Source organism: Eumetopias jubatus, unplaced genomic scaffold (genome assembly GCF_037043125.1).
Source record: "Eumetopias jubatus isolate StellerSeaLion01/CBP00866 unplaced genomic scaffold, mEumJub1_p1.0 scaffold_11, whole genome shotgun sequence".
Lineage (NCBI taxonomy): Eukaryota > Metazoa > Chordata > Mammalia > Carnivora > Otariidae > Eumetopias > Eumetopias jubatus.
This window is the reverse complement of record NW_028274817.1, coordinates 71,006,454-71,030,922: the sequence shown is the minus strand read 5'-3', so window position 1 is coordinate 71,030,922 and position 24,469 is coordinate 71,006,454. Positions and strand designations below refer to the sequence as shown.

The following is a 24,469-nucleotide window of genomic DNA, read 5'->3' as shown; positions in this document are numbered from 1 at the left end:
GTCCAGGGATGAACGACAGCGGCGGTCACCAACTGGGACAGGCGCAAGCGGGAAGAACTGGGTGGGGCAGTCAGGCAGAGGGGGAACCCACACGCCCCCAAGGCCCCGCCCCGTGGCTGGAGGCCCAGGGTGGAATGGCAGGGGGCGGGGCGCCAAGGCTTGGCGGGCCGGTGGTTGGGCGTCCAGGCAGCCGCTTGGGGGATGGGGCGGGGTCGGCCTGGGCCGCCTCCCTCATTCTCCCCGCGGGCCGAGCCGCCCCTCTCTCCCGCTCCTCCTCCTCCCTTTCCCACCCCTCGGAGTGGAGCTGCACATGCGGCAGCTCCCCTGCTCCGTTCCGCCCAGCCTCCGTTGCTCTGGAACGGGTCCCCGCAGCCCCCAGCCGATGGCAGGGCAGTAGCCGCCTGTCAGGGGTCCTGAACGGCTGAGGCAGACGCGGCGGCTCCAGGGCCTCAGAGAGTGGGTGTCTCCGGAGGCCATGGGCTACCCCGAGGTAGAGCGCAGGGAACCTCTGCCCACGGCAGCGCCGCGGGAGCGGGGGAGCCAGGGCTGCGGCTGTCGCGGGGCCCCTGCCCGGGCGGGCGAAGGGAACAGCTGCCGGCTCTTCCTGGGCTTCTTTGGCCTCTCGCTGGCCCTCCACCTGCTGACGTTGTGCTGCTACCTAGAGTTGCGCTCCGAGTTGCGGCGGGAACGGGGAGCCGAGTCCCGCCTTGGCCCCAGCACCCCTGGCACCTCTGGCACCCTGAGCAGCCCCGGTGGCCTCGACCCTGATGGTCCCATCACCCGCCACTTCGGGCAGCCATCACCTCAGCAGCAGCCGCTGGAACCGGGAGAAACCACACTCCCCCCACACTCCCAGGACGGGCACCAGGTGAGTCACCTAGGAGGGGCGGCGGCGGCAGAGGCCCCCTCCCCTTGTGGGCAGGGCGGGGGCCCTCCCCCACAGGGCCCTTGGGGAGGACTCTGCCACCTCCAGCCAAGTTGCAGGGCCGGACCAGGGAGGGGGCAGACGAGCCGGGGAGAGGTTGCCCCGGGGCAGGTTGTCCTGGGTCCTGGTCTAGCTCACCCAGACTCTCTCGGGACCCTTGGACTTGGGAACTCTGGCCGGCGCCCGCCGCCCCCCAGCTACCGGCTGCCTTGGGGAAAGTTGGCTGCTCTCCCAGCCGCGGAGGTGCGGGTGCTGCCCCTCTGGCGGACTAACGGCAGCAGCTTGGCCCTTCTGCTCCTGGTGAGATTCCCTGCCCGCGGTGCTTGTTTTTTCGTGTCCAGAGCTGATGCCAGCACGAGCAGGCTCTCCTTTGGAGTTGGAGCTGTAAACAGCTGTAATAACTGCTCCACAGTTGAAGCAACTTTTATCGTATTTTCAGCGCGGGTCCTTGTGCGCTGACCAGAACGTGGGCTTGTTCACACTTACCTGCAATTTGAGACTGATTGTCCTCAGTGTTGTAGTGAGGATCAGCGCCCCTGTGGAATTCTGGTAGAAATATGCCATCTTGCTAGACAACTTCTGAACAGCAATTTAAAAAATCTATGGAAATAAAACTCACCCTTTGCATGCCGGTTCTGACTCTTTTAGGGGGGTAGATGGGTGAGTGTGAAGTCTATTCACTACTGCTAGTTTGAGAACAGGAATCTACTGATGGAAGAATTACTCAAGAGTAATCTTTCAAGAGCAGTTTTGTTTTGTTTTGCAATCTTTATGGTAGCTTTGGTAGTTGTCTTCCACTTTTTCAGCTCTTCAACTAAATTTGACGCACTTAAAATAAGTATTCCCTTAAGTGCCATATTTTGTCATGTGAAATTTAAGAGAAGCAAGCATCCAAGAATCCTTTTGAGGTGGCTAGAGAATAATAGTGAATTTGTTCCTTTTGGGGAAGAGGGCAAGTTGTGTAAATAAGTTTCTTGAAATGAGGGGCCCAGGATTTCTATATTTACCACCATATCCAGAGTCGTTGTCATAAGCTAAACATTATTTGTGCTCTTTGACCACCCATCCAAAGCTGGCATCTCATTCATGACGAAACTGTAATGTTGGGACTGACATATATTCTACATTGTGCATTGTAAAGTTACCCTGAGCCGAAAAACGTCTTGCTAGCACACTCCAACTTATATAACAGCTTATCAAAGAAGAGAATCAGTAGACATGCTTCTCATACTTGAAACTTTAAACACTGTAGCTAAATGATAATTAACTAGGATTCTGGCTCCCTTTATCTATCCACCCCCGCCCCCACAATGCCCAGTAGAAATACTTAGCCGCTGAACATTGATACTCTGTGAAAAGATGAAGTAATTGAACTTCCTTAGTCAAATGGTAGCCAAAGCTTTTTGGTATTTAGGATGGACAGACCAATGTTTATAGACTGAGGATTAGCAGGACAGCTGCACTCTAGGGCATCTGTGATGGTGCGTGACTCTTACAGGTCTACAATGGCATTTAGTCGCCTGTTGTTTGCATAGCACTTCGAATAGTTCTGTCTAGGTTTAAATACAGTTCCCTATTTTCTGTCCTTTACTTGTGTTTTAATCTTTTTGAGGAGTAGCAAGAAGCATACTGGCTCTTTACATTTGCTGGCGTCAACTGGAGTCAGGGATTTTTAGAATTGTGAGGGGCCATGTGAGTCCATTTTGTTTGATCCTCTTGGATAGCACAGAGGCCCTGGGGGGAGGGGAATGATTTGTCCAGGGTCATACAACTATGGTCAACAGTAGAAGGGAAGTTGGTCTCTTGACTCCCAGTTCAAGAAAGTTCGTTTGTTCCCCTATAGCATACAACTCCTGGAGTCTTTCTGGGAAAAGTGGGATGGAGTTCCATAGTACAATTCTTGCAATGTAGAAGGCTCAGATTTGCATCAGTTTCTTTTACTCCACCTGTATTTTGGCCAGACTAAGTTTAACATGTATTCCTTACTCTTCCTGAACATTACTTTCGGGAGAATTGAAATATACTTTAAAGGAATTTTAGCCCAGATTCAAATTATTTTCTCTTGAGAATATTAGTTTTAGTACTCTCCCCCCCACCAAAAAAAGGGAAAAGTTGGCTATTAGAGTTAAATTGATACTGCTACATCTTGGGTAAAATTTCTAGTGCCCTGGTGCACCCTCTGCTGGCTTTGCAGGGACATTTAATTGCAGTATCTGCTGACAGTCAAGATTCTAAGTTGTGCTGACAGATTCTGATTCATAAACAAGGAAGTAAACAGCCTTGTGGGATTTGGCCACGTAGGTCACATTTTTATATTTTAGTTTTTCAACACAAACAGCTGCTCTTACAGCAACTCTTAGATGGAGTGGAAGAAAGATAAAAATATACACCCTTCAATGGGCAGAACATTCAGGTTTCTCACCAGTTTATTTGCAAGGAGTAAAGACAAACTGATGAGACTAAATTGCAGAAAGTTCCCATGAGACTAAGTAGGCAAAGCAGAGGCACTTTATTGTATAAGGTCATACAAACCTACCCATGTTTATGAGATGATGGGCTCGGTTATGACTCAAGAAAGGGATCTAGAGATCACTGAAGAGGTTCCTTTGTATCTCTCAATTTAAAAACATTTAAAACAAGATACAGAAGGAAATTAGGGCAGTCAGGATACATAGCAGAAAGATCAGCAAAGTTCTCCGGGGGGATTGTTAGAAAAGCCTCCCCAGTGGGGACACTGCTAATGATAAAAAGTGAGAGGGTCACCTCAGACCTTTTGGCATCATAACTGTCTCCTTCACCTGGAGTAGCTGAGGAGTACCTGTACATTTATCCGGCTACTCACTGAAGATGATCTGAAGAGCTAGGTACATCTCACCAACTTCTGAGTCAGACAGTACACAATATGATTGTTACCGTAAAAAAATAAAAAATCACTGTTGATCATTCTGTGAAGAAGTTGGCCCAGTTGTGATTATGGTCCTCAAAGCCAATAATACGGTAGACATCAGCAGGAAGGACGTTGAAAATAATGACAAAACAAAACCCTTATCTTTTCCACATAAAAGACCAAAAGTGGATTTGCATCCATAATCATGTAGGAAATTCTGGTGACTGCTTCTCAAGAAAAACCTAACAGCTGATAAAAGTCCCTAGAAATCCAGTTAAATTGATCAAAGGGATAGAGGGATTTTCTAGTTTTTTTTTTTCCCCAGTCAGGAAAGAGAGAGAGGTTGAGGGAGGGATATGATCAAAGTCTACAAAACCATGAGAGAGATGAATAAGGTTAATATATTGGTATAATTTAACAATTTAGCTCAATAAATAGCCTGCTATCAGCCAGACATGGAAGAGAGGCAAGTAAAAGTAGTATCTCATTCAAATGATTGCCCTAAGAGATAATCTAAACTGGAACTCTAAGATTTAGGAAGTGTTTAGAAAAATACATATGAGTAGATTAATGAGGATTTATTTAGGACTATTGGGGATATTTGGAAAATGTTCCTAATTATTTGAGATAATGACATAGAAATTATCTTTCCACAAAACATCTCTTAACTAGATAGAACATTAGTGTATACAGATTTTACATTACTTATTGAGGCTGGTTAATCAAGAAAATGACTAAGAGTCATTAAATCCAAGAATTTTTTTAGTGGAATGGGATCCAGATAAAATAACTTTCTATAGGTTTTTTTTTTTTCTATAGGTTTAACTCTAGAGTTTTCAGTGTGACATTCAAGGTTTTTGATCAACTGGCTCCATTATACCTCTCCCATTTTCTCTCTCACTAATTCTATTCCTGCAACCCACCCACCATATCCTGTCTTGGGATCATTCTCTAGTTGTTATGGCTGTTTTTGGTTTAATAACTCTTATGTCTTTATATAGAACTCTTCAGAAAATTGCCTCCTTTTTTTTTTTTTTGTCTTTTTCCACAGTACCTGACTCAATGCTAGTTATAGTTAAGGTACTTTAATACTTGTTGAGTTAAATATTATTTTGGGCCTTTGGAGATCATCATGTGAAACAAAGACATTTTCTCTGTATGTAACAAGCCTGCTTTCCTCAGGTCTTGCTAAACCTGTATCAGCTTTGCTTAGGTGAGTCAAATTGTTCTACTAGCAATGTTTCATTGGTTTCTAGAATTATTAGAAAGTGAAATGGAGAGGAGCCCTAACCACATTACTTTAAAGTGGTGCAAAAAGCTTTCTGTAATACGTCATTTGATGTTTTATTTTATTTGTTTTTAAGTCTCATCTCTTTCTTAGATTTTGTGAAAAAATAATCCATAATCTATCTATAAATACCTTATAGGGAAGAACTCTTTATAATAGAGAGCTTCTGAAGCCATTTAATCCCAAAGAACTTTACCAAGAAAACCATTTGCCTTGACTATTAGGGTGGCCCTCATAGAAGACCAACTTTATCTATTGTACTTTGCTGTTTTTTTTTATTTCCCCCACTTTTCTGTTGAAGTATTGCATACATACAGAAAAGGTAACAGATCATACTTGTACAATTTGATGAATTATTACACAGTCAACACACTGATGTTACCAGAACCCAGGTCAAGAAATAGAACTAGCATTTCACAACCCCCACATTATGCTCCATTCCTATCACTGTACCTTCCCCCAACAAAGTTAATGACTTTCTCGACTTCTAACATCATAGATTAGTTTTACCTATTTTGAACTTGATGTAAAGCAAATCAAACAATATATATTTTGTAGGGAGTCTTTTTTTCCTCAACACTATGTGATAGCCATCATGTTGCACAAAACTATAGTTTTTTATTTGTATTTTTGTACATTATTTCCTTGTTTGAATATACTACAGCTTATTCATTTTACTGATAATATTTGGATTGTTTCTGTTTGGGTTATTATAAATAATGATATGACTATTATCATATGTATCTTTTGCTTATATGTACTTGAATTTTTGGTGGGTATATACCTAGGATTAGAATTTTTGGGTTGTAGGGAATACATATTTTCAAATTTATTGATAATGATAGTTTTTCTAAGTGATTATACCAATTTACATTCCACCAGCAGTATATGAAAATTCTAGTTGTTCCACATTCTTGTTAACACTTGTTATTATCACTCTTTTAAATTATAGCTATTCTGGTGGATGGGTTTGTAATACTATCTCATTGTAATTTTAATTGCCATTTCTCAGAATCTGACTAATGAAGTTGTACTCTTTTTCATATGATTATTATCTATTTGGATAGCTGCTTCTATGAATACCTGTACAAATATTTTGCTCATTTTTAAAAATTGGGTTATTTGTCCTTTTCCTATAGATTTGTAGGAATCCTTTATATACTTTGGCTATGAACCATTTTTGTACTTTTTATGTTGCAAGCCCTTCCCAAAACTCTTTATAGCATTCTTTGAGGAACAGACATTTTAAATATTAATGTATCTAGTTTTTCAGTATTTTCCTTTATGACTAGTGTTTTTTGTGTTTCACTTAAGTAGTATTTTCCTCCCTTGAGATCATGTAGATATTCTTCCATGTTACCTTCTAGGAGCTTTATGTTTTTGCCATTCACATTTAGATCTACAGTCCATCTGGAATTGATTTATGTGTATAGTGAGATATTAAGGGCCAAGCTTTGTTTTCCATATAGATATTCAACTGACCCTGGCCATTTATTATAAGGAATGCCTTTTTCTTCACTTCTTTACAGTGTCACCTTTGTCATAAATTGTCTGCATATGTGCGAGATTGTTTCTGAACTGTTCTGTTCTATTAGTCTATTTGTCATTGTAACAATACCATAGCCTTAATTACTGGACTTTATAATAAGCTCTTGATATCTGGTAAAGCAAGTCCTTCCACCTTGTTTCTCTTCTTTAAAAGTATCCTGGATGTTCTTGGCCCTTGGCATTTCTCTATATATTTTAGAACCAGCTCATCATATTCCACAAAAAAAGAGTAATTTTAAAGGGAATGATGTCAGCAAGATGGTAGATTAGGAAGTCCTGAACCCTCCTCCCCACCCCCAACACATTCATTTAGCAATGATTCAAGGAAAAATTCCCTTTGTGAGAAATTAAGGGACTAATTGAAAGGCTCCTATACCTGGGGTGAATATGAAACCAGACTCACTGACGCCAGCAGGGAGATTTGGGACACCCTCTCACCAGCATACCTGCTACCAACTCAGCACCATATGATAAGGAAGAGAGACCCCCTAGCTTCCAGCTTCTCCCAGGGGAGGGAAGGGGTTGGTTCACATGTCCAGCACTCACAAGTTTTCAGAGGACTGACTTCTGTCTTTCCAGTCTTAAAACTCTGAAGGGTCTGCCTAGGAGAAAACAGAGACAGTGTCTTGGGCTGGTAGATATCATAGATCATCCCTCCTGCTAAGCACAGAGCAAAAAGGCAAAAAAATCCCAGCTCTCAATATTTCCTTGGGGAAGAAAATTTTATCTGTGCATCTGGTGCTCCCAACTTCTCCAGGGCTGCCCAAAGAACTGGCATCTGACTTGCCAGTTTAGGAATGAAAGGATCTGGCACAGTCTAGTCTTGGAGGTGAACAGAAATGATGGCTAGGACTGATAGATGCCATAGATCCTCCCACCCTGCTCATCACAGAGTGGACAGATGAAGCATTTCAGCTTTCAGCTTACTCCTGGATATGGAAGAGATGATTTGTGGATTCAGTGCCATAACTTCTCCAGGGCTGCCCAAAGAATTGGCATCTGTACTGCCAGTCTTGGATCTCTGATGGGTCTGGCATAGTCTAGCTATCTGGGGGAAAATGGAGATGGCAGTTTGGACTGATAAATGCATAGCTACTCCACTCTGTATAGAGTAAGTAGAAAAAAGCCACAGCCGCTTACTTCTCTTTGGAGAGGGAAATAATTGATAGAAGCCCCCAGAATCTCTGATTGGGTTGATTTGTGAAGGTCTTATGTACAAGACCAATCCATAGAGCTTGGAAGAGGTGCTTTCTTTGTGTAATGTGTAGAAACCAACACAGAGAGTCAATGAAAATGAAAAATCAGCAAAGATGTTCCACACAAAGGAATATCTTATATGTCTAGATACTGACCCTAATGAAAGAGTTATGAGATTTATTTGACAGAAAATTAAAAATGACTGTTATAAAGATGCTCACCTCAATCTCAAGAGAACAGTGCATAAATAGAGAATTCTAACAAAGAGAAAATAGAACCAAACAATTATGGAGCTATGGAACCCAATAATTAAACTGAAGAAATCATGAGCAGGATTCAGCAGCAGATTAGGTAAAGCAGACGGATCAGTGCACTAAGATTGGTCTTTGGAAATAATTCAGTCAGTGGAGCAAAAATTTAAAAAGTGAAAAAGCTTAAGAGACTATGGGACACCATCAGGAAGACCATTATAGGCATTAGGGGAGTCCCAGAAAAAGAAGAGACAAGAGACCAGAAAGCTTATTCAAAGAAATAATGGCTGAAAACGTTCCAAATCTGGGGAAGAAAATTGAGAACCAAATTCAAGAAGCCCAAAGATTACTAAATAAATAAACCCAGAGAAATCCACACCAAGACACATTATACTCAAATTGTCAAAAATCAAAAACAATTTTGAAAACCTCAAAAGAAAACCAATTTATCATAAACAAGGGAACTCCCCCTAAGGCTATCAGCAAACGTTTGAGCAAAAATCTTACCAGAAGGGAGTGGGATAATATATTCAAAGTGCTGAAGGGGGAAAAAAAACCCCTGCCAACCAAGAATACAATACCTGTCAAAACTGTTCTTAATAAGAACCGATACAGACATTCCTAGACAAATAAAAGCTGAGGAAATTCATCATCACTTAGACCCGACTTACATGAAATGCTACAGGGAGTTTATTAACTTGAAATGAAAGGATACTAAAGAGCTATGTGATAGCATAAGAAAGTATGAAACTTATTGGTAAAACTAAATATATAGACACAGAATACTGTATTACTGTAATGGTGAAGATAAGTCATTTTTATTTCTAGTATAAAAGTTAAATGGCAAAAGTATTAAAAATAACTTAAAAATACACAATATGAAAAAACAGATATACAATATGGATAGATGTAGAATGTGACAAAATAAGTTGTGTATGAGAAATGTTAGAGTGTAGAGTTTTTGTATGCAATTGAACTTAAGTTATCAGCTTAAAATAGACTTATAAAAAGAAAAATCAGCATATTGATACAAAAACAAAACACAAAGGAAGATAGCAAGAGAAGAAATAAAGACTAAAGAATCTCAAGACTAACAAAACTAACAAAATGGCAGTAATAAGTCCTTCCCTATCAATAATTATTTCAAATGTAAGTAGACAAAACTCCTCCAACCAAAGTCCTATAATGACCAAATGGATAAAACCAAGACCCAGTAATATGTTTTCTACAAAAAACTCACTTTAGATTCAAGGACACACATAGACTGGACATAAAAGAATAGAAAAATCATATGGTATTTGTCTTTCTCTGATTTATTTCACTTAGTGTAATACTCTCTAGCTCCATCCTTGTCATTGTAAATGATTTCACTCATGTGGAATTTAAGAAACAAAACAAATGAACAAAGGAAAAAAGAAGTAAACCAAGAAACAAACTCTTAATTATAGAGAACAAACTGATGGCTACCAGAAGGGAGGTAGGTGTGGGTGGGTTAAATAGGTAATGGGGATTAAGGAGTGCACTTGTGATGAGCACTGGGTGATGTATGGAATTGTTAAATCCCTATATTGTATACATTAAACTAATATTACTTTGTATGTTAGCTAACTGGAATTTAAATAAAAACTTAAAGAATAGCAAAAGATAGTCCATGCAAGTGATAAACAGAAGAGAGCAGAATTGGCTATACTTCAGATAAAATAAACTTTAAGTCAAAAACTATCAGAAGAGGCAAAGAAGGACATTATATAATGATAAAATGGTCCATTCAACAGGATGATATAATAGTTATATATGCAGCAGCATCAGAAAACCTAAACCTATAACACAAACATTGACAGAATCAAAGGGAGGAATAGACAGCAATACAATAATAGTGGAAAACATCAATGCTTCAGTTTCAATAATGGATAGAACATCTAGACAGAAGAACAATAAGGAAACAGAGGACTTCAACAACTGTATAGACCAAATGGACCTAACAAACATGCAGAACATTCTATGCAACAGCAGCATAATACATATTCTTCACAAGCACACATATCTTTCCCCAGAAAAGATAACATGTTAGGTCACAAAGCAAGTCTTAACAAATTTAAGAAGATTGAAATCATGACATGTATCTATTCTGAACAGAATAGAATGAAGCTAGAAATCAGTAGCAGAAAGAAAACTGGAATATTCACAAATATGTGGAAATTAAACAGTATACTCTTAAACATTGGGTCAAAGAATAAATCAAAAGAAATTAGAAAATACCTCAAGAAAAAAACATAACCTTCCAAAACTTAAGGGATGCAGCAAAAGTAGTATGAAGAGGGAAGTTAATAGCAATAAATGCCTACATTAAAAAAGAAGAAAGTTCTGAAATGACATAACTTTAGGGAACTAGAAAAAGAACAAACTGAATCCAAAATTGGAAGAAGGAAATGAGGATTAGAACAGAAATAAACAAAATCGAAGATAGAAAAATTGACAAACTTAAGAGTTTTTTCAAAAGGTAAGTGACAACCCCTAGCTAGACTAAAGGCAAAAAAAAAGACTCAAAATCAGAAATGAAAGATGAGACATTACATCTAATGGCACAGAAATAAAAAAGGATCATAAGAGACTACTATGAACAATTATATGTCAACAAATTGGGTTATCTAGAAGAAATGACAAATTCCTAGAAACATACAACCTACCAAGATTAAATCAGGAAGAATTAGAAAGTTTGAGCACACCTATACCTACTATGGAGAATGAATCGGTAATCAAAAAGGTCACAACAAGGAAAAGACCAGGACAGATGGCTACACTTAGGAATTCTACCAAACATTTAAAGAAATAATACCAGGCTTTCTCAAACTCCTCTAAAAAATTGAAGAGGAGGATCACTTCCAAAGTTGTTTTATGAGATTAGCATTACCCTAATACCAAAGCAAGACAAAGACAACAAAAGGAAAGAAAACTACAGACCAGTATCCCTAATGAATATAAGATGCAAAAATCTTCAACAAAATACTAGCAAACTGAATCCAACAGCACATTAAAAGGATCATACACGGGACACCTGGGTAGCTCAGTTGGTTTAAGTGTCTGCTTTGGACCCAGCTCATGATCCCAGGGTCCTGAGATCAAGTCCCACATCAGGCTCCCTGCTCAGCAGGGACTCTGCTTCTACCTCTGCTTGCTGCTCCCCCTGCTTGTACTCTCTCACTTGTTCTCTCTGACAAATAAATAAATAAAATCTTTAAAAAAAAAGATCATACACCATGACCAAGTGAGATTTATTCCTGGAATGTGGGGATGATTCAACATATAAAAACCAATTAATGTGATACACTACATTAACAGAATAAAAGATACAAATTACATTATCTCAATAGATGTATAAAAATCATTTGACAAAATTTACACTTTTATTATAAAAACTCTCAACAAACTAGAAATATGAGTAAAATACTTCAAAATAATGAAGACAATATACGAAAAGCCCACATCTAACATCACACTCAATGGTGAAAAACTGAAAGCTTTTCCTAAGATTTGGAACAAGGCAAGGATGTTCACTCTCACCATTTCTATTCAACATAGTACTAGGAGTCCTAGCTAGAGCAATTAGGCCAGAAAAAAAAAGCCATCCAATTAGAAAGGAAGAAGTAAAATTATCCTTGTTTGCAGATGTCATGAATAAACAAATTCAATAAAGTTGCAGGATACCAAATCAACATACAAAAATCCGTTGCATTTCTTTTTTTAAAAAAAGATTTTATTTATTAGAGCACACACAAGCGGGGGGGGGGTGGCAGGCAGAGGGAGAAGCAGGCTCCCCAATGAGCAGGGAGCCCAATGTGGGACTTGATCCCAGGACCCTGGGATCATGACCTGAGCTGAAGACAGATGTTTTACCAACTGAGCCACCCAGGCATCCCTCAGTTTCATTTCTATACACTAAAAATGAACTATCTGAAAAGGAATTAAGAAAACAGTCCCATTTACAATAGCACTGGAAAGAATACAACATTTAGGAATAAACTAAGGAGGCAAAAGATGTCTATACTAAAAACTACAAGGCATTGATAAAAGAAATTTAAAAAGAAATGCAAAAAATGGAAGGACATCTTATGTTTTTGGATTGGAAGACTATTATTTAAATGTCCATACCACAAAAAGCAATCTACTGATTCAGTGAAATCCCTATTAAAATTCTAATGTCATTTTTCCCAGAACTAGAGCAAACCTAAAATATGTGCAGAACAAAAGACCCCAAATATCCAATTTAAGGAAGAAGAACAAAACTGGAGGCTCACACTTCCTGTTATCAAACTATATTACAAAACTCTAGTTATCAAAACAGTATGGTGTTAAAACACAAGTGTTGGTGAGAATGTAGAGAAAAAGGAACACATGTGCCATGTTGCTGGGGATGCAAACTGGTGTAGCCACTCTAGAAAACAGTATGGAGGTTCCTCCAAAAATTAAAAATAGAACTATAATCTAGCAATTACACTACCGGGTATTTACCCAAAGAATATAAAAATACTAATTCAGAGGCATACATGCACTCCAATTTATAGCAACATTATCTACAATAGTCAAATTATGGAAAGAGCCCAAATATCCACTGACTGATGAATGGATAAAGAAGATGAGGTATTTATATTATATATATATATGGATATATCTGTGAATATCTGGAATATTCACAAATATGTGGAAATTAAACAGCATACGCTTAACCATTGGGTCAAAGAATAAATCAAAAGAAATTAGAAAATACCTCAAGAAAAAAACTAATGAAATCTTTCCATTTGCAACAACATGGATGGATCTAGAGGGTATAATGCTAAGTGAAATAAGTCAATCAAATGATCTCACTCATGTGGAATTTAAGAAATGGAACAAATGAACAAAGAGACAAAACAAAAAACAGACTCCTAACTGTAGAGAATAAACTGATGGTTACCAGAGAGAAGATTGGAGGGGGAATGAGTGAAATAGGTGAAGGAGATCAAGAGTATACTTATGATGAGTCTTGAATAATGTATAAAATTACTGAATCACCGTACACCAGAAACTAATAACACTGTTAACTATATACTGTAATTTAAAAAAAAAAGTATGGTGTTGGCCTAAAGACAGGCATGTAGGCCAATCGTACAGAATAGATATCCCAGAAATAAATCCATGTATATAAAGTCAAGTAATCTTTGAAGAGGGTGCCATGAATACACCATGGGGAAAGGAGAGTCTCTTCAGCACATAGTGTTGGGAAAACTGGATGTTCACATGCAAAACAATGAAATTGGACCCTATCCACAAAAATCAACTGAAAATGGATTAAAAAATAAAGTGTAAGATCCAAAGCTGTAATACTACTAGAAGAACACATAGGAAATAACTTCATGAAATTAATCTTGACTATGGTTTTATGGGTATGACACCAAAAGCATACGAACAAAAAAAATAAGTGGAACTATGTCAAACTACAAACCTTCTGCACAGTGAAGAAAACAGAGTAAAAAGGCAATCTATAGAATGGGAGAAAATATTTGCAAACTTTTTATCTGATAAGGGATTAATCTCCAAATAAATAAGAAACTCCTACAACTCAATAGCAAAAAACAAATTACAGAATTAAAAAATGGGCTAAGGACTTGAATAGACATTTCTCAAAAAAAGACATGTAAATGGTCAACACATATGAAAAATGCTCAGTATCAATAATTATCTGGGAAATGCAAATCAAAACCACAATGGGATACTACCTCATACCTGCCAGAATGGTTATTATAAAAAAGATAGGGAAGAATTGGAACCTTTGTACAGTGTTGGTGAGCATGTAAAATGGTGCATCCACTATGGAAAACAGGATGGAAGTTTCTCAAAAAATTAAAAATAGAAATACCTACCACATGATTCAAATTCTGGGTTTTTATCCAAAAGAATTGAAATCAGGATCTTGAAGGGACATTTATACTACCATGTTCATTGCAGCACTATTTACAATACTCAAGATATGGAAACAATCTATCCATCAATACATAAGTGAGTAAAGAAAATGTGTGTGTGTGTGTGTGTGTGTGTGTGTGTATGATAGAATACAATTCAGCCTTAAAAAAGAGGGAGAATCTACAATATGTGACAACATGAATGAACCTTGGGGAATATGTTAAGTGGAATAAGCCAGTTACACAGAGACAAATAGTGCATGATTCCACTTTTATGTGGTAAAAAAAAAAAAAATTATAGAATCAAGGAGTGGAATGATGGTTGCCATTCCGAGTGGAATGATGGTTGCCCCTGGGTGGGGGTAAATGTAGAGTTACTAATCAACAGGCATTAAGTTTCATTTAAGCGAGATATATTCTAGATATCTTCTGTACAACATTTTATCTATAATCAACAATGGTATGCTTAAAATTTCGTTAAGAGGGTAGATCTTATGTTAAGTGTTCTTACTACAATAAAGTAAAATTAAGGAAAAAACCCCTCCTGAGATTTTAATTTTGATTACGTTGAATCTAAAAATCTGTTTAGGGGGAACAAATTTTTACAATATTGAGTCTTCTAATACATAAATATGAAATATACCTCCATTTATTTAGGTCCTTAATTTTTCTTCACAATATTTTATAGTTTTCTGTGTGGAACTCTTAACACAGCTTTCATTAGAGTTATTCCAAGGTATTTGGTATTTTTTGAAGATATCTACAATTAATGCCATATCTATCACCAAAGTCCCCCTTTGGGAAAGAGACTTATTCCATCAACTGCTGAGAGTGCTGCTAGGAGACCTCTCAGTTGACAGGCCCCTTTTGAATTTGTCTTGGTTGAAGAAAACTGGCTCACCCATTGAGATGCCACCTTTCAGGGCATCCCACATCCAATGACTGATCAATTAGGAGGTATAAAGTCTTGCCCCTTCCCCCTAAATCCAGAAAACTTTGAAGGACCATACCAGCTCCAGAGCTCCCTATGATTTTGCCTATGGCCATTTGGGGATTGCTTTTTTCCTTTCTCTTGCACATGTTGAACCTCCAAAAATTAGGAAATAAAAGTCCTGCATAGTAATTTATGTCTCCCAGTCTGCTTCGCAGGAAAACCAACCTGGGACCATATTATTTTAAAATCTCATTTTTAAATCACTTCTGGCTGATGCTTAGAAATCTATTTTATTTTTATATGTTGACTTGGTATCCAGCATCTTGCTCAACTCATTAATCCTAATAAATTATCTGTTAGGTTCTTTTGGATTTTCTGCATACACTATTAAATTATTTGTGACAAATGACAAGTTTCATTTCTTTCTTTTCCAATATTTGTACTTAAAAAATTTTTCTTATTGTACTAGTTTGAGCCTTCGGAACAACATCAAATAGAATTAGTGATGGTAGGCATCCTTATCCTATTCCCAATCTCAGAGGGAAAAGCTTTTAACATTTTACTGTTAGGTATGATGTTTGTTGTAGTTTTTTTTTAAGATAGCCTTTATAAATTTAAAAGTTCTTTTTTAGTCCTAGTTTACTAAGAGTTATTTTTAATAATAAATGGACATAACACTCTATCAGTGGCTTTCCTGCATTTATTGAGATACTCATAGGATTTCCCCCCTTTATTCACTTAATGTAGTATTAAACTTACCTTGCACTTGTGGAGTAAACCATACTTTGTCTCAGTGTATTGTTCATTTTATATATTGCTAGGCTTGGTTTGTTAATATTTCATTGAGGGTCCTTGCATCTATATACATGAGCAAGATTAGCTTGTAATTTCCCTTTTGTATCAGGTTTGGGCAAGGTTATAATGTTCTTATAAAAATTAGTTGAAAATGTTTTTAAAAAATTTTTTGTCTGTAAGAGTTTATGTAATATTAAAAATATTTCTTCCTTAAATATTTGGTAGAATTGGTGAAACACCTGGGCCTGGAATTTTGAGAGGGAAAGAAGGAAGAAAGAACTCTAGATTTGATAACTTAATAGATATAAGATTTTCAGATTTTGTTTTTACTTATGTCAGTTTAAATAAGTTTTATGTTCTGAGAATTTGTTTACTTCAGTAAAAAATTTTAAGTTTATTTACATGAAGAATTTCATGATATCCTCACTATATAACATAGCTTACCATTATAACCATTTTAACTGTACAGGTCAGTGGTATGAAGTACATTCACAACATTGTGTACCCATCACCACTATTTTCAGAACTCTTTCATCCTCCCAAACAGAGATTCTGTACCCATTAAACAATAACTCCCTATTCCCCTGTCCCCGGTCCCTGGGAAGCTCTATTCTTCTTTTTTCTCTTGAATTTGCCTATTCTAGGTACCTCATGTAAGTAAAATCATACAATATTTGTTATTTTTTGTCTCTTATTTCACTTAGCATAAGGTTTTTAGGATTCATTGATGTTGTCACATGTATCAGAATTTTACCCTTTTTATGGCTGAATAATATTTCTCTGTGTATGTACAATATTTTGTTTATCAATTCATTTGTGATGGACACTTGGATGGTTTGTACTTTTTGGCTAGTATGAATAATGTTGCTTTGAATATTGGTCTACAAGTATCTGTTGTAGTCTCTGCTTTTAGTTCTTTCATGTGGAATTGCTGGATCATATGATAGTTTTTTTTTTTAAGATTTTATTTATTTGAGAGAGAGAGAGAATGAGAGATAGAGAGCACGAGAGGGAAGAGGGTCAGAGGGAGAAGCAGACTCCCCGCTGAGCAGGGAGCCCGATGTGGGACTTGATCCCGGGACTCCAGGATCATGACCTGAGCCGAAGGCAGTCGCTCAACCAACTGAGCCACCCAGGCGCCCTCATATGATAGTTCTAATTTGTTTTAAGAACTGCCAAACCGTTTTCCACAGTGACTGCACCATTTTACATAATTACAAGCAATGCACAAGGGTTCCAATTTCTCTATTTGTCACCAACACTTGTTATTTTCTATTTTTTAAAAAATAACTATCCTAATGTGTATGAAGTCTTTTCTCATTGTGGTTGTTATTACCTGTTTTTAAAACTTTGTTTTATAGTAAAGTTTTAAAAACTTTTTAAAAGTTTTTAAATTCCAGTTAGTTAACAGTATAATATTAGTTTCAGGTGTAGAATTTAGTGATCCATCACTTTCATAGACCACTTGGTGCTCATCACAAGTGTACGCCTTAATCTACTGCCCTATTTAACCCCCCCCCGCCCACCTCTCTTCTGGTAACCATTAGTTTGTTCTCTATAGTTAAGGGTCTGTTTCTTGGTTTTCCTTTTTCTCTCTCCTATGTTCATTTATTTTGTTTTTTAATTCCACAGATGAATGAGATCATATGGTATTTGTCTTTCTCTGACTGACTTATTTTGCTTAGCATAATACTCTCTAGCTCTATGGACATCATTGCAAACAGAAAAATTTCATTCTTTTTTTATTATGGCTGAGTAATATTCCATTGTGTGTGTATATATATATATATATATATATATATATATATATATATATATATATACATATATACATACATACCACTTCTTTATCCATTCATCAGTTAATGGACATTTGGGTGCTTTCCTTAATTTAGCTATTGTTGATAATGCTGCTATAAATGTCGGGGTGCATGTATCCCTCTGAATTAGTATTTTTGTACTCTGGGTAAATATCTAGTAATGCAGTTGCTGGATCGTAGGGTAATTTTAGTTTTAACTTTTTGAGGAACCTCCATACTGTTGTCCAAAGTGGTTGTACCAGTTTGCATTCCCACCAACAATGTAAGATTGTTCCATTTTCTCCTCATCCTCACCAACACCTGTTGTTTCCTGTGTTGTTAATTTTAGCCATTCTGACAGGTGTGAGGTGGTATCTCATTGTAGTTTTGAGTTGTATTTCCTTGATGATCAGTGAGGTTTGAGCACATTTTCATGTGTCTGTTGGCCATCTGTATATCTTATTTGGAAATAAAAACTTTGTCTTAAAATAATTACAGATTTAGAGGATCTTACAATGTTGGTACAAAGAGGTAATGTGGACTTTTCAGCCACTTTCCTCCATTAGTTACATCTTATGTGACTTTAGTACAATATAAAACCCAGGTAATTTACATAGTAATAAAGTATATGTATGATTCTATCATCTTATGTCATGCAGATTTTTTGTAACCACCATTGACATCAACATACAGAACTATTTAATCACCACAAAAAATATCCCTTGTGCTACCCCTTATATTCACCTATCTTCTTACTCCCCATCATTTCTTACACTAGCAATAAATCTTTTCTCCATCATCTCTACAATTTTGTCATTTTGGAAATATATACATGGAATCATACAGTGTGTAACATTTTGAGACAGCCTTTTTTTCCACTTAGTATAATGCCCTTGAGATTCACACAACTTTTTACATGTATTAGCAGTTTGTGTATGATAGTGTGTTTTAATCATTGGCTTCTAATCTGTATGATCTGTAGTTTTGTCTCCTTTTCATTTCAATACTATTGGTGTGCACTCTTGTTCTTGGTTAGTCTTACCAGAGATTTATCAGTTTTATTAGTTGATCTACACTATTGATTGTTTTCTATTTCATTAATTTCTGCTCTTTTAAATTTTCTTATTTCTACCTTTGTTGGCTTTAATTTGCTTATTTAAAAAATATATAGTTTGTTGAGAAGATACTTAAATCATTCTTTTTTTAAATTTTTAAAAAAATTTTTAAAAGATTTTATTTATTTGAGTGAAAGAGAGAAAGAGTAAGTACACAAACGGAGGGAGGGGCAGAGAAAGAGGGAGAGGCCGACTCCCCACTGAGCAGGGAGCCCTATGTGGGGCTGGATCCAAGGACCCTGAGATCATGACCTGAGCCAAAGGCAGACCCTTAACGGACTGACCCACCCAGGTGCTCCAGTCAGTCTTTTTTATTTTTATTTTTTAAGATTTTATTTATTTGAGAGAGAGAGTGAGAGAGAGACAGAGCACGAGAGGGGGGAAGGTCAGAGGGAGAAGCAGACTCCCCGCTAAGCTGGTAGCCCAATGTGGGGCTTGATCCCAGGACCCTGAGATCATGACCTGAGCTGAAGGCATATGCTTAACCGACTGAGCCACCCAGGTGCCCCTCATTCTTCTTTTTTAAAGATTTTATTTATTTATTTATTTGACACAGAGAGACACAGCGAGAGAGGGAACACAAGCAGGGGGAGCGGGAGAGGGAGAAGCAGGCTTCCCACTGAGCAGGGATCCTGATGCGGGGCTTGATCCCAGGACCCTGGGATCATGACCTGAGCTGAAGGCAGACACTTAATGACTGAGCCACCCAGGCACCCTCATTCTTCTTTTTTAATATGTGCATTTTAGAGTACAAATTTCCCTCTAGGTGCAGTTCTTGCATGTCACATACGTTTGATATGCTGTAGTTTTATCATTCAATATAAAGAATATTTTTGGTTTTCCACTGTAGTTTCTTCTTTAGTCATTTTAAGTGTATGTATTGATTTCCAAACATAATTTTCTGGTTATCTTTTTGTTACTGATTTTCTGCTTAATTCCACTGTGGGTAGAGAACATCTTTGTGTGATTTGAAGTATTTGTTATTAATGGCCAATTTATGGCCCAGCATGTAGTCAGTTTTTATAAATGCTCCGTGTGTACTTGAAGGAATGTATGTCCTGTAGTGTAGGGCTATTTACTTACCAAACAGGTGAAATTGTGTTCTTCAAATAATTTTTGCTCTTTCTGATTTTGTTTACTCATTCTATCAGTTGCTGAGATATTTGTGTGAAAAATCTCTCATGATAATTATGTATTTATCCATGTCTTCTTTTTTTTTATTTTTATTTTTTAATTTAAATTCAATTAGCCAACATATAGTACATCATTAGTTTTAGACGTTGTGTTCAGTGATTCATCAGTTGCGTATAACACCCAGTGCTCATCACAACATGTGCCCTCCTTAATGCCTATCACCCAGTTACCCCATTCCCCCACCCACCACCCCTTCCGCAACCTTCAGTTTGTTTCCCAGAGTCAAGAGTCTCTCATTTGTCTCCCTCCCTGATTTCTTCCATTTTCCCTCCCTTCCCCTATGATCCTCTGCACTATTTCTTATAGTCCACATATGAGTGAAACCGTATGATAATTGTCTTTCTCTGATTGACTTACTTCACTTAGCATAATATCCTCTAGTTCCATCTATGTTGATGTAAATGGTAGTTATTTATCCTTTCTGATGGCTGAGTAATATTCCATTGTATATACGAACCACATCTTCTTTATCCATTCATCTGTTGAAGAACATCTCGGCTCCTTCCACAGTTCAGCTATTGTGGACATTGCTGCTATGAACACTGGGTTTCATGTGCCCCTTCGGATCACTACATCTGTATCTTTGGGGTAAACACCCAGTGGTGCAATTGCTAAGTCATAGGGTAGCTCTCTTTTTAACTTCTTGAGGAACCTCCATAGTGTTTTCTAGAGTGGCTGTACCAGCTTGCATTTCCACCAACAGTGTAAGGGGGTTCCCCTGTCTCTACATCCTCGTCAACTTTTGTTGTTCTCTGTCTTGTTAATTTTGGCCATTCTGCCTAGTGTAAGGTAGTATCTCATTGTGGTTTTGATTTATATTTGCCTGATGACAAATGATGTGGAGCAGTTTTTGATGTGTCTGTGGGCCATCTGGATGTCTTCTTTGGAGAAGTGTCTGTTCATGTCTTCTGCCCATTTTTTGACTTACTTGTTTTTTGGTGTTGAGTTTGAGAAGTTCTTTATAGATCTTGGATACCAGCCCCTTATGTGTAAATGTCATTTGCAAATATCTTCTCCCATTCTGTAAGTTGCCTTTTAGTTTTGTTGGCTGTTTCCTTTGCTGTGCAGAAGCTTTTTATCCTGATGAAGTTCCAATAGTTCATTTTTGCTTTTGTTTCCCTTACCTTTAGAGATGTGTCTTGCAAGAAGTTGCCACAGCCAAGGTCGAAGAGGTTACTGCCTGTGTTCTCCTCTAGGATTTTGACTGATTCCTGTCTTACATTTAGGTCTTTTATGCATTTTGAGTTTATCTTTGTGTATGGTATAAGAGAATGGTCTAGTTTCATTCTTCTTCATGTGGCTGTCCAGTTCTCCCAGCACCATTTATTGAAGAGACTGTCTTTTTTCCATTGGATATTCTTTCCTGCTTTGTTGAAGATTAGTTGGCCATAGAGTTGTGGGTTCATTTCTGGGTTCTCTTTTCTGTTCCATTGATTTATGTGTGTGCTTCTGTGCCAGTATCTTGCTGTCTTGATGATTACAGCTTTGCAGTATAGCTTGAAGTCAGGCACCGTGATGCCTCCATCTTTGTTTTTTTGTTTGTTTGTTTGTTTGTTTTTTAACATTCCCCTGGCGATTCAGGGTCTTTTCTGGTTCCATACAAATTTTAGGATTGTTTGTTCCAGCTCTGTGAAAAATGTCAATGGTATTTTGATAGGGATTGCATTGAATGTGTAGATTGCTCTGGGCAGCATAGACATTTTAACAATATTCTTCCAGTCCATGAGCATGGAATGTTTTTCCATCTCTTTGTGTCTTCCTCATTTTTTTTCATAATTGTTCTATAGTTTTTAGGGTACAGATCCTTTACTTGTTTGGTTAAGCTTATTCCTAGTTATCTTTGGGTTTTTGGTGCAGTTGTAAATGGGATCGATTCCTTAATTTCTTTCTGCAGTCACGTTGTTAGTGTATAGAAATGCAACTGATTTCTGTGCATTGATTTTGTATCCTGCCACATTGCTGAATTGCTGTATGAGTTCTAGCAATTTTGGGGTGGAGTCTTTGGGTTTTCCACATAAAGTGTCATGTCATCTGTGAAGAGTGAGAGTTTGACGACTTCTTTGCCACTTTGAATGCCTTTTATTTCTTTTTGTTGTCTGATTGCTGAGGCTGGGACTTCTAGTAGTATGTTGAAAAATAGTGGTGAGAGTGAGCATCCCTGTTGTGTTCCTGACCTTAAGGGAAAAACTCTCAATTTTTCCCCATTGAGAATGATATTCACTGTGGGCTTTTCTTAGATGGCTTTTATGATATTGAGTTATATTCCCTCAATCCCTATACTTTGAAGAGTTTTAATCAAGAAAGGTTGCTGTATTTTGTCAAATGCTTTTCTGCATCAATTGAGAGGATCATATGGTTCTTGTCTTTTTTTTTTTTAATTAATATGATCTGTCATGTTGATGGATTTGCGAATGTTGAACCACCCTTACATCCCAGGAATAAATCCCACTTGGTCATGGTGAATAATCCTTTTGTTGTACTGTTGGATCCTATTGGCTAGTATCTTGGTGAGCATTTTGGCATCCATGTTCATTAGGGAGATTGGTTTGTAATTCTCCTTTTTGCTGGGGTCTTTGGTTTATTCATGTCTTCTTTTAGTTCTGATAGTTTTTGATTCACATATTTTGAGATTATGTTATTTGGTGAATACAAATTTAGAACAGTTGTATCTTCCTTTTGAATAGAAGGAAGCTTTTATTATGAAATGTCCCTCTTTATAGTAATGCTTTTTACCTTAACGTCTACATTGTTTGATATTAATGGTGCTACTTTATGTGGATACCTTTTGCATGATATGTCTTCCATCTTTTAAAACTTTAAGCTTTCCATATGTTTTAAATATACTTTTCATAAACAGACAGTTTTCTTTTTTAATTTAGTCTGTGGAACTGGCACATTTAATCAATTTTAAATTAATGTAATTAATTATATATTTGGCTCTAAATATACCCTCATACTCTTTGTATTCTATTTTTACCCTTTATTCATCATTTCTTTCTTTCCTTCCCAAGTTTCAGTTTGGGATAATTTCCTTTTACTCTAGTAACACCCTTTAACATTCCCTTTAGTGTCTGCTGCTGATAAGTTTTTTTAGTTTTTGTTTGTCTGAAAATGTCTTTCATATTTTCACTTTTGTCATTTCACCTTTTTTTTTAAATATATTTATTTTTAGAGAGAGAGAGTGCGTGAGCCGAGGATGGGGCAGAGGGAGAGGGAGGGAGGGAAGGAGGGTGGAAGGGAGGGCGGGAGGGAGGGAGGAAGGGAGGGAGGGAGAGGGAGAGAGAGAGAGAAAGAAAAGAAGAGAAATAAAAGGAAGAAAAGAAAAAAAGAAGCATACTCTCCACTGAGTACAGAGCCTGACATGGGGCTTGATCTCATGATCCTAGGATCATGACCTGAGCCATAATCCAGAATCAGATACCCAATGGACTGAGCCACGCAAGCACCCCTCACCTTTATTTTTGAAGGACATTTTTTACTGGATATGTAATTATAGCTTAGCTATTTTTCTTTCAAAATGTTAAAGATACTATATCAATGATTAAAGCTCTCCATTATTTCTGTTGGAAAATTTTTATATTTGCTTTTCTGAAGGTAATGTGTCTTTTTGACCTACTGATTTTGAGGTTTCTCTTTATCTTTGGGTTTTGTTTTTGGCTTTTAAAATTTTTATTTTAATTCCAATTAGGTAACATACAATGTTATATTAGTTTCAGGTGTAAAATATAGTGATTCCACAATTCCATACAATACCCAGTGCTCATCACTACAATGCACTACAGTGTACTCCTTGATCCCCATCACCTATTTAACCCATCTCCCCACCATCATCACCTGGTAACTATCAGTTTCTTCTCTATACGTAAGAGTCTTTCTTGATTTGTCTTTTTTTCCTTTGCTTGTTTTGCCTTTTAAATTCCACATATGAGTGAAATCATATGGTATTTGTCTTTGACTGACTTATGTCACTTAGGATTATACTCTGTAACTCCATCCATGTCATTGCAAATGGCAAGATATCATTCTTTTTTATGGCTGAATATTCAATTATATACATATATAATGGAATATATACATATTATATATATACGCATATATACATGTATATACATATATATTCCATTATGTATACACACACACACACACACATCACCTTTATCCATTCATCAATTAGTGGACACTTGGGCTGCTTTCATAATTTGCTATTGTAAATAATGTGATAAACATAGCGATGCAGGTATCCCTTTGAATTAGTGGTTTTTTAGTCTTTGGATAAATGCCCAATTGTGTGATTGCTGGATGTTAGGGTAGTTCTACTTTTAAGTTGTTGAGGAACCTCCATAGTGTTTTCAGAGTGCCTACACCAGTTTGCATTCCCACCAACAGTGCATGAGTGTTCCTATTTCTCCACAGCCTCACAACACCTCTTGTTTCTTGTGTTGTTGATTTTAGCCATTCTGATAAGTGTGAGGTAATACCTTATTGTAGTTTTGATTTGCATTACCCTGATTGTAAGTAATGATGAACAGTTGTTCATTTCTCTGTTGGCCAGCTGTATGTCTTCTTTGAGGAAATCTTTGTTCACATCTTCTGCCCATTT

General features: G+C 37.4%; 1 protein-coding gene across 2 annotated transcripts in view; it reads left to right on the top strand.

The window, feature by feature from the left end:
• The first annotated feature begins 235 nt into the window (after nucleotides 1–235).
• The window catches only part of EDA (ectodysplasin A), a 412,994-nt gene continuing 388,760 nt past the window's right edge, over nucleotides 236–24,469 (top strand). For both annotated transcript variants that reach the window (XM_088028760.1, XM_088028759.1), the window contains exon 1: nucleotides 236–868. In XM_088028760.1, the coding sequence (XP_087884886.1) occupies nucleotides 476–868 (393 nt within the window). In that variant the 5' untranslated portion in view covers nucleotides 236–475. The remainder of the gene's footprint in view (nucleotides 869–24,469) is intronic.